Source organism: Nomia melanderi, chromosome 13, assembly GCF_051020985.1.
Source record: "Nomia melanderi isolate GNS246 chromosome 13, iyNomMela1, whole genome shotgun sequence".
NCBI lineage: Eukaryota > Metazoa > Arthropoda > Insecta > Hymenoptera > Halictidae > Nomia > Nomia melanderi.
The window spans coordinates 12040361-12052663 of NC_135011.1; the positions used below are offsets into that span (position 1 = coordinate 12040361).

The 12303-nt window shown below is 32.5% G+C and overlaps 1 protein-coding gene across 4 annotated transcripts in view; it reads left to right on the top strand.

Moving 5' to 3' along the window:
• The window catches only part of Sol1, a 1346934-nt gene that overhangs the window by 624857 nt on the left and 709774 nt on the right, over window positions 1–12303 (top strand). For all 4 annotated transcript variants that reach the window (XR_004234727.2, XR_004234726.2, XR_012999919.1 and 1 more), the window contains exons 7-8: window positions 1830–2041; window positions 4160–4237. Coding sequence is in view for 1 of the 4 variants with exons in the window: in XM_031973633.2 (XP_031829493.1) it covers window positions 1830–2041; window positions 4160–4237 (290 nt within the window). In the remaining 3 variants the exon portion in view is untranslated. The remainder of the gene's footprint in view (window positions 1–1829; window positions 2042–4159; window positions 4238–12303) is intronic.

A 12303-nucleotide genomic window follows, 5' to 3' on the forward strand; every position in this document is an offset into this window, starting at 1 on the left:
TATTGTTAAAAATGGATAGTTTCACGAGAGGAATACCTACAAGACTTGTTGAGTTTCACAATACGAGTGGTTACTATATTTTTTACGTACCCAGATTGATATGTAGAAAGCAACTGAATTTTCCAGGAAGCCCTTGCTTCAAATTTTGAAAAATTTTACAGACGTGAGAAAACAATGTATTTTTTGTTCAAACTTTTTTTTTCGCTATCTATTATCGTTCTCAAAATAATCCACCGAAAAGAAAATTTTGTTTTTGTTGACGCGAAATTACTTCTTTTTCATATGAATGTATTATTTTGCAATAAAATCTGTATGAGTTTGAATGATTGATAATTCCAACACACATTCCTGTTGATGAGAACATTGAAACTTACATTGTGAGCAAATATTAATCGTGTGACACTAAAGTACCGAGCAATTAGAGTAACTTCTGAATTTTTTATAAAAATTAGAATAATACGTTTCTTGATATTCGAAGATACTCCTAGTTCTGTATCTGGACTGATACACAAATTTAATTGAAAATCTTTCACAAACACGCCTTAGTAATTTAAATACGTGCAAAATAAAAATTCTGAGATGGGTCCATTTGATCTGTCCGGTAGTTTTAGTGTTAAATTTGGTAGTTCGGAAGATACGAATACCCTTGTGACTCACTGTACATAATAAATGTAACGACAAATTTCTATTTTTACGCTTTATTATCATCGCCACTATCATCGTTTGTTGCAGCTCCATAAATATATCTTTAGTCTTCATCACAATACATCTTCTAGAAAAATCGGAGCTAACTAACCCTTTGCATTCGAAAGATTTTTAACTACATATATTCATAATTGTCTGATAAAATATTTATGAAATTTTTGACTGTATTAAATAAAAATAATACATGGGAGATAAAACTATTTTATTTGAGTACTTCGCGTTTAATTACATTGTATTAAATTTAATATTAGATATCAAGTTTTATAATTTTGCTATATCAAATCAAATGACGACAGTAAGTCGCCTTTCGTGTACAATGGGTTAATATTATTTCGGTTGTAGCATTTAGCTTTCTATCTTCTGTACATATTTGATATAAAAGTTGCAGGAATGCAAGAAATAAAAGTTTCTTGCAGAAAATGAACGAAAATTGATTATCTTCCGCATAACATATGATCTTTTTTAGATCTTAATTCGTAGGATCTTCATAAATACGTAAAGATGATTCGTTAGTGCAAAAAAGGTAAATTTTGTTTAACGCCTTGACCTACAATATTGTGTCAAACTCGTGACGAAAATTTTAAGCTGAATTTGAGAAATCTACGTGTTATTTATTGTTTTTTTTAAATATAAATTAAATGTTACTTCTCTATTATCAATCATTAATCTTTGATCAATAATTAATCAAGTGAGATTCGCGCAATCAATTCAGATTGAATTCTCGATCATAGTTAAAAAATAAATCATAGGGCAAAGGGTTAATGAGCGGCCATTTTTTCAATTTTTAATGATGATGTAGATATGCAATAGATTTTCAATGTTCCTTATTCCACATCCAACTGTGCTACAAAAGTTTTCATCAATCCTGGAAAATATTCTTTCCAGAATAAAACAGAAACCGGATTTCTTTATTTTTGTTGAACAGTTGCAATTATCATCTGCAATTTAAATGAGTTTATCTATTTTTGCTTCTCGGGAATTAATCACTTTGGTCGATGAATGGTTGAAATAGGCACCTTGGTGTTGCTAGTCGAACGGATTTGTCTGCTTTCAATCGACTTACTCGCAGCCCAGGATAATATACCGATAAGTTGTCGTTGTTAACGAAAGGCATCCTGTTGCAGTTGCCTGAATAGAGCGGATTTAATCAGAGTGCACGACGGAACGGATTCAGGGGCACCCACAATAGCTGTGCTCTGCAACCAAGGAGCGGAAGTGGAAGTACTCAGCACGGGGCCAGACCTGTACGTTGAGTTCGTCGCTAATTCAGAGTGGCCGGGCCAGGGATTCAAGGCGATGTTCCAATTCCAACCATTGGACGATGCACCGCATCCTGGTAGGTAACGAATGACATTATCCGCCAGCATTATGAAAATCCACCGACACCCTCTCTACTATTCTCTTTCACTAATTTCACCTACGTTTCCGTCATCTCCATTGCCTCTCCTGAATGCTAGGAAGGTTTCCCTGTCGCGTAACTCATATATATGTATCCGTAAACAAGAAATATTTATTTCCCATCGCGTTTTAAGTCATCTTCTGGGGTTATGAATTTTTATATGCTGCGTTTCTTGTATGTAGTCGTACAAATACGAATAGAGCAATTTGTATTTAAAAAATGAGTGAACGATGTGGAATAATGTTTCGTTATTGTAACATTTCCTTCTGAGAAATCAAAATGAACAATTTATTGAGTATTCGTGCACTTGGTTAATTTGACTGAATGGGGGCGGTGAGAAGGTATTTTAATCTCTTCTATTAAAATAAATAATTTCGGTTGACATTTTGTTTTCGAGAAAAATGTATCCAGTACATCTACTGTCAGTTATCGAGAGAATATACTCAGAGTCAGTTATTTTTCAAAAACGAAGTTTTAAATGGGAAAAAGGTACTTCATGGTTTTTCTTCGAGTACATTTTTATATAAACTTTTGCTGTGTAATTTTTGCACAATATCCTCGTATCGGGCTGATTCATTACCTACATTAAACATATTTATGTAAATTTCATTTATGTTGTGTATTTATAGGAATTCAATCGACATTTCACCAAAAGGTGTAACTGGTTTTTAAAATACGAGTAAAATTTTCAATACAGCTGTATAATAAGCAGTCGATTATACACTTTACTTTATAAAATAATTAACATCTCTTCAAAAATATAATTATTTAGGTACATCAATAACTACAAGAATGAACGCACAAGTATCAATTTAAAAAAGTGGGTTTTCATTGTGTATCCCCATTTTGAATTCTACATAACCCGTCAGACACCATGTATGGTGAATGGCTATGCGTAAGAGCATTTTCTACCTCCTCCGAAAAAAATTATATGAATTAACAAGAAGGATACTTTTATTGTTATAAAAGTTATGTAATGTATATATATTATCATGGATCTATTATTATAGTCAAAATTTATAATACAATACTGACAATTTTTCACAAATATCTAGAAAATTAAGCGAGATCGTTACTTATATGTATAAGAAAACGTCGTTCGAAACGATTAGTTATACAACATACCTGAAAATTATATAAATCGATGAGGACGTAAGTTTTCGATTCGTTTATTATATAAAATATTATACTATTATATTTATTATATATCTTATTACATACGTATAGTATCTTATTGCATTTTATAATATTTTGCAACATATTCATCACTTACAGCAGATACTTGTATTCGATTTCATCAACTTGTCTCAATCGACTTCACAGTAAAAATTATAGAAAAAGTAGAAAAGTCTTCAAACACTACAGATCGCGGCTTTTTTTTTTAGATTTCTTCTGTCGATATGGCAGGCCGCAACAGAAAGCAATTCGCACGCTCCACACAGAGCGTCGTTACCGGGCAGTAACGGGAAAGCATTTCGAAGTAGCGTTTCCGGGAAGCTTTCTTCCATCTTCACAGCACCGTCGGTAATGCAGGGTATAAAGCATTCCGATGTACCCACCGTTTTTCTAGTTACCCATCAGTTAGTTATCTTCCACGATAATTCGTTTGATATTACACTTCATCGAAATGTACCACTGAAGCTTCCAAATTCCAAGCGAGTTGCTGGAGTGACCGTTATCATTTCCCGCGAAGTAATTATCACACAGTCGATAGCGTGAACATCCCTAATTAGTTGGACCCCCCTAGGCATTGCAGTGCTATTGTAACGATCGATTTCTCAAGATCGATCGAATTTCAGTCCACGAAACAGGGAAGTTAATTATGGAATTTTTGCCGGTAACGTATTGCGAATGATTAGAGTTCTCCACGTGTCGCGTGCGACATAGGCAAGAAATAAGTGGTGTTCAAGCGTCCAGCTATTTATGGGGGTAATAAATCATGAATGGGGGATCCTTTGCTACGGTAAATTGGCCGTGTTCCATTCGCACACGCGACTCCCAACTGTAATTAACGGCACTGTATATTCCGAGGATAATTACAATAATGTATTTCAGAGCTGGACAAGGTCATCCCAGGGGCCGTTACCGGTAACCCCAAGTACTCGGTCATCGGACCAGCTGTCAGCGCTACGAGTAAGTATATCATTCTATGCTGACGATTTATTATCCCTCTCAATCAATAATTTCCTCCTCCATTATCGTCCTCGGGCGGAGTATTCGTCTCGTAAGTGACTCCGCTTCGCAGATAATCCAATGGATTGATTTTGGGAGGGGAGACAAGACAAATGTTTAAGTAAGAAAAAGCGAAGAGTGGCAATTTATTAGCTATTGCCTCAATAGTTCAGGGCGAGATGAAATGTTTTCGATTCTCCCGAAACGTATCTTTGATTATGGGATTACTCCTTTGCGGACGGTGCAAGGATATATCCGATATCAACATTTCGCTGTGCCTATATGAACTCCTGTTTTGAATTTTGTGAGTTAAAAATTATTTTGTTTATTTCGTATATTTTTAGATGTATTTTTGAACAGAAAATAAACTTTATGTGATAACTGCATCTTTATATGGGCAACTGTCATTCTTGTTCGCCCTAACCGTTTTTAAGGGTATGAAAATGGTTTCGAAATGATGAAAATAATTTTTGAAATTTCTTTGATGTTATTTCATACACTACAATTTCTTGCGAAGGAATTAATTGAAAGCGTGAACTGGAATTATTTGTTCCATGTTCTCAAGTCTTCCACGATGTCTGATCATAATCGGTTATTTCTACTTGTATATATTGAAGGTATGTCCTATTAGGTTTGAAGTCAATTTTATCATTAACTACAACTCCAGCTTAAAATCTACTAAGTTAGTGACTGAAATTGTGATCCCGTTAACTTCATTTATAATAACTAATAAAAACAAGAGTTATAATTAATAGATTAACACGATATCTGTGTTACGTTTCATTGGGAATAAAATGTAAGATTCCTTTCTATGTTTGATTTTTTTTATAATTACCAAAATTGCAATTTGTTTAAAGTTGTGGGTCCATTAGTAATTTAGAAAAGAGAAAATAATGGTTTAAACATACCATTTCATAGTTCTTACGCACCCTGTACCTTGTGAGCAGGGCTTTTAATATTTCATGATATGTACAAATGTATGAAAATCTTTTGTAGATCTTATAGGTAACTAATAACAAACTAGACCAAAAATTATTTTCGAGTGTGAGGAAATAACATACAGTAATGTATCGTACGTAATATTTTAATTTGCATTACGCTTATAATGGAAAATAACAAAGGCTGTCGTGCGATGAGATAAAATTGCTCAGCTTCCTACCCTATTACGCATAAAATTATATTATGCATAGAAACCTTAAGACACTTAGAAATATTAAATTTCTTAATAATTATTGCTATTTATATTGGGCAATATCAAACAGCATATCGCAACATTAAAACCAAATTTTCTGTGCAACATTACTCTGATGGTTCGTTTAACCAAAATGAAATTTTCCGAAATAAAGTTAATTAAATAAAAATAGTATATTAACAGAATAATTAATATAGTATATTTTAATACATTAATTAATATGGCATATTAATTAATTATGAATGCATATATTTAATGCTGTATATAAATTTTTACAGCAGGATTTTTATACTATTCATTTTTTTATTAACTTTATTAATCGTTTATAAATAATTTTCGTGAAACATTCAAATGAGAAAACATGTATTAAATTAAAGTTATTGAACTATGGAGTATTTCATTGAAGACGAATATCTAAGTTATTCCCGTTTCTACTCGCGCGTAGTACGGAAAAATAACTTTTAGATGTCTATATGATTATAAATCTATATTTGAATCACACAAATTTATTTAAGACATTTTTAATTATAGCTTAAGGAAACTATCCCATTTTCAGCGACATTTCAGTGGCACCGTCACTGTGTCATTAACATCTGCTCTTTCATAATATAGTATGACATAATATCGATATTTTATAATGTAGGAGTCGTATAACATTAAGATATATTCAACACCATTTTAATTGAATTGAATTGAATTTTAATTGAAACTATGTCAAAATAATAAAATGTCGATAATGAATCTTTTTATTTTTTTCAAATATTCGATAAACTAATACTTGAAATGTTTGCAATATTGCTGTAATTTGGATTTAATTATTTTGTATATTTTACTATTGTATTTCTCGTGTAATAACAAAATTGTTAGGGATCAATATATAAGAATACAAAGAAAGTAACAATAACGTTGAAATAACATCCGACTAAATCTTTACAAAATATTTTCTCGCATTATTAAATACATGTTCTGAAATCACACATTAAATACGTATGCTCTATTAGTATCAGAATAAAACATTTTCAAAATATTGATCTTTAATTTTTGCTAAATTTGCAATATTTTACAAACTGCAATTAACGATTTTTTTATCGAACATATTTTATGTTTATAAAAATTGTTGAGTCTTATACTAATTTTAATAAAATATAATTTCATATAATAATATGTAAATATCGAATTAATATTTGAATTTATATAAATATTTAACACTAGATTTACGAAACGAGTCAATTTGATTCACGTTGAATTTGATAAGCATTATTTGGTAAATATTTGGGTCGATTTTTATTAACGCAGTTGTACAAATATGTATCCTGATTGTCTACTCTTAATCCTCTAATTTCTAAGATCTAAATGAACGAATAGCAATTTTTCTAAGAACAATATATCAAATTGTGCAGTATATGTCAGTACATCTAGTGTTAAATATTGAAACTATTACTGTTTTACATTACTAAATATATAATAAATTGCTACTCCAAATAAAATAATATTTTCATGTGACATCTTACATACCACAGGGAAATTTTATATAAACTTCCTTTTTTAGTAAATTACCAATTTATATTTTTCTGAGACACACTACGTATTTTTTCCATTAACTGTGAAACATTCTTTGCACGTGGTCATATATTAAAGTAGTTATCGAACCGGTGTAAAATTTTACATCTTCTGAACAGGGCAGCGTTTTACGGGGTAGTTCTGGAATAAACGTTGTAACGACGGGAACTGCTGTGTCTGGTGTTATTCAAATAGATTATTTTGATGTTTCGTGCGCGAAAGCAGGTAGACATACAGCAACGATATGATTTTCCTCGGAGTTCTTTGAATATAACTTCACCGCCGGCTGGCATAAACTTTGCGAGCGGTGTGTACTTTCGGAGTCATCAACCGTATGCAACGTGCACGCTGAAAGCACGAACGAGGAGGAACTTTATATCTTTTTCATGAAAATAAGTCCTTCAGATTAGGAGCAGAAGCACTAAACTAAATTATTCGGTTGACAAGTACAAGGTGATCCGGCCTTTGTATACGAGTCCCCAAAGTTTCAAACTTCAACGTCCCGTATCGATATTTACACGTGGTGCCTCGTGCTTGCCTCTGCCGTGTACCAAAATGACGAGTGCTTTTTGTTTTCTCGTCGAAATAAACTACAGCACTAAAATCAAACTTTGGGACTTTCGAATTCTTTGCCGCTGAAAGATTTCATTGAACTTACAATGTTCGCAGCAATAAACTCACGCAGTGTAGAATCATGGTTTGTTCGAAATATTTATCGGCGCAGGAACTTTTCAAACACCAAGTAATTTCGGCATTGGATGACCAAAGAAAGTTCAAAGGACATACGAAATAATGGCATAATTTTCTTGTATGTAATTTCCAATGTCAACAAATTTTTTATAAATATGTGCATCGAGTGAAATAATCGAAATGTGTTGTAGTATGTTCCAAATAAAATAATGGAACAAATCAAATTTAAACAATATCCAAATAAGTTTATTTATATATTTCTGTAATTACATATATTATAGTTTCTTATATACTAATATTTTGACGATGTTAGTATATTATTTAAATTTCTTCTATTTTTCATATATTTTTGTATTTATTTTTTAAATCAGCCTTTGGAAGTCGGTACAATTATGTAATGGAATATTTTTATTTGTAGTAATTTAAAAATTCGTTGTGAGACAAAAATTCATTACAGATTTTTTAACTTCAATTTTGCTGAAACTAAAGTTGTGACTTCTATAGTTTACTGTAGGGTCGTTATTCCTCAGAAAAATAAACTCTTCCAAGCACACCTTTTTTAGTTGATCGCAGTAAATATACATTCAAGATGCTAACATAGTAAACACTTGTCACTTTTTCATCACTTTTGACTAAATTTCCAACATTTTTCTTACAAGTATAAAAATAGCTACATATTATTACCGAGCTGCCACCATATTTAAGCGTCAGCTGAATATTTCGATTATTGAAATGTTTTTCTAATTTTCGAGCTTCATTTCACAGTTCCTTTAGTTAGATTGCTAACAAGGTAACTGCAATGACTTGGAAATTCTGCTTTTATTTGTAGGGGATCTTAAAAAACTATTGAATAATTTTTTTACTCAAATTCGGTTCTTTAATGTGAAACATCCCAAACTATATTTTTAAAGCTATAGTAAATATAAACAAATATTTGGAATAAGAACGCAGTTCTTTTCAAGCTTTATAAAACTATATTATTAATTTGATAAAACATTTATATTTAAATAACGCAAATTTTCATTGCACAATTTCAAATGTATTTAATTAACGTTAGGTTTATTATTAAATTCTGTTTAGAAACATTTAAACATTAAGCTTTTGAAGTCATTAAATTTGTAACATAGAATGGTTCTTCCTATTAAACTGGTCTTAATTTTAAAGATTAAAGAACTGTAATGTGAGGATCATTCTTATAATATCAATATTAAGTAAAATAAATTATTCGACTTTGTACTTCGCTTAACAACGGCATGGCGGATGTTAAACCTATACTGAACGAACTTTGTAAGCTTTTTGAGAATAAAGTAGTCACTGACGGTCAAAAGTAAAAGGTACGAAAATTTCTTTATGAAGCTAGCAAGACTTCTGTCCATTACAAAGTCACTTAACAGTTTCAGAAGTACTTATACGATTAAAAGTATTTTAATGGGAATTTATATAAGGAATTTAACTAGAAAGTAGTGCGTTAAAGCAGGACTCAATAAAAATTCTATAAAATTTTTGATGCTTTGAAATACTCTTATATTAATGTTAATTTAATATTCCAACATTCTATATAACGTTAATTTAAGTTCCAACGTCCAACGCTACATTTAACATAAAAGTGTTCAAGTAGAATGTTATACTTTTCATTAGAATGTACTAAAAAATATAAAAACAAGATTTACAATAAAGATATTGTAACTGGATAGTACAGTTTCATTTCAAATTATTGCAATTACAAAAGGAAGTTGTTGATTTATCATATTGGGAAGGAACTTGTACTTAAAATCTTTAATACCATAAGCTTTTTATTTCAAAACTTTTAAACTTAAGATTTGTTTGTTGCAAAGTACGTTCCATTTACGTATTTTTGCTGATTCGACGTTACTGCAACTTGAATTTGGAGACATTTCTTAAAAATCTAAGGAAATCTTCGAGTTTCAACAGTATGTCGTCAGTATTTTTCGCTTGACTGCGTTTCGTATGCAAGTATTCAAAATTATCTTCCGAATTCACGTAGACACAGAAAAAGTAAATGTGCGTAAATTACGAGTTCCTACTGTTAACCTTCTATTCGAATATTTACTTTTTCTCTTCACATACTTGTTTTGTAGCTGAAAATTTGTCCATGCACAATATATTAGCAATATTTAATCAAATATAGTAGGATGTAGTATTTATGTTTACTTTATTGTATTTTTTAATAGTAAACAACCGTAACGGCTATTTCTATTTACTTTTCCTCGTATATTCTTTTTATTCTATTATTATTTCTTTACTTTGTTATCAAATTGGTGTTAAATATAAAAATCATATTTTTATTTACGTATTCCGTGTCAGCGACGTCAATTTTAAAAAGATGTTAAATTGTCATTGATTTTATTTGATTTAATTATTATTGATTACTCGGTGCAACCTTAGAATTTGTTTCGTTTAATGTTACGCAGGAATCCTCTATAATGGTATAACACTATATGAAAAAGTCTCATTAAAAAATTGTATACGGTTCATAACCCCCGCCCATTTCACATTATAAAATTTCCATAATATTCAAAAATAATTGCACAGTTACGTTACAAAGATCCAAAACATTTATACCAGCTAACCTTTGTATTATATTCAACTCAACCGAAAAATGCTTGTCAGCCTGTCCCGACTCCCAGAGAAATGAAAATATCAATATCAACCGGTGAATGTACCGCAAAATGCTGAAACAATGGGGTTGCCGGAAAATTTCAAACAACGTCAAAGGATACACACACTGTCAAGCAATTAATACTCTCCTTCCTGATCGATATCAGCATCGCGCGGAACATTTTTCAGCGAACTTCGGGGAAATTCATCGACGATCGCGCACTTTATATGTATATCTGGCCTTGTGCAGGTGCTCGGGTAATTTAGAGCACTTACCCAGGAGTGTAGAGCATACGAAAGTGGGTTTGGTGTATAAGAGCATACAGATACATCGCATGCCTTGTTTTACGGTTAATCCTAAGTATCGCGAGGAGGGTTACAAGGGGGTTACGGCGAAGTTACGCTTTTCACGCAGAAACTCCTCTTGATCGAGTCACCAACACACCCGGAATTCTGTCGCGTTGATAAACCTTACCCAGTTATTGTCCGACGGGGAAAAGAAAAAGACTTTCGTTACCTTACCACCTGCTGCAGCGAACCTGGCACTCGTGACGTCATCGAGGTGGAGACAGTCTCTCGGCACGATCGCCTATCTCCCCTGTGCCGATCTGAGACATCCAATTACGAGTCCGGAGACGGCTTTCCGCACTCTTTGACGCGCGAACCGATTAGTGTGCGTGAACACCTCAGCGAATCATACAACAGAACCGAAAATTCGTCTAGGCAAGGCGTGCGCCTTCGAATCTGATCACTCAGATGAGAGTGCCAGGTTAGCTGCAACGCATGGTACGAGCTAAACAGTCAGGGGGCAAAAGGATATTTCCACTCACGATGTTAAGGTCGCCTCGGTTTTCCACAGATGGTCGTTGTCGGCGTGCGGCAATAACAAAGAATGGAAGTGAGCCGAATGCAACGCAGTGAGATATAATGATACAGAACGAACTACGAATTTTATTTTTTATCGTTACATCTCACTCCGTCGGATTTATTGTTAGTGTCGTTTCCATTCTTTGTTATTGTTGTGTAGCAATAATGTTCATGCGTGGAAGACCGTAACGGCCTGAACGTCTTGAGTGAAAATGCCCTCTTGCCCCCGTGACTTTTCAGCTTGTAGGATAGCGGAATTTTTTTTGTCCATCGAACAATAGCTGTTTTTGACGAGTATATTCGCCATGAAAAAATAGCAAACTTTTGTATTATGACAAGTATAGTCGCCCAAAAACAGCTAACTTACTTTTTGCGACACATTTTAGACACACTTTTCAGAAAGGTCGCAACAGCTAACTGGTTACTATTGCCCGTTTACGGGACTTCGCTGGGAGTGGGTGTTGCCGCGCCCTTCTTCTATTACAAGATAGATTAAACCAGTAAACATAACCATCTGGGATCCAGGTGCTAATTAAGATTAAGGTTAAGCCGGTCTAAATATTCGAATTATTTTTCCTCCGAATTAATTCAGATCAATTAGGAGCATCGGGTTCCAGTAATGGTCACCGGTATTTTATGATATTCAGCGTTTCTGGAATGAGACTAGCGTCCCGGAATTGGGAAACGTAATTACCTTTGTACTTCTATTCCTTAGAACGATAAGATAAGAACTTAATAACATTGGTTAACGTATAAAGGGTGTATTTTAATTTAGGTAGCTAATTATCAGAACTATTCGTTACTTTAACAACGTTTCACGTGAAGATTAGTACTATTTCTTAATGTTGATCTTGATTTGAAAAATATGTTCTACAGTCTTTTTTTGACAAATAATATTTAATAATGTCTTTTTAGAACTTTAAGCAAGCTTTTCTCGAAATAAGTTTTTTCAAACTACATGTATGTAGTCTTAATTGTTTCAATTCATTTTCAAACAATTCAAATTTTTAGTGAACGTTACTAACTAAATTATCTTGAAATTTTTGTATATCACATTTAAAAGACTGTCACTTTAGAGACAATTATTTTTCTTAAATGG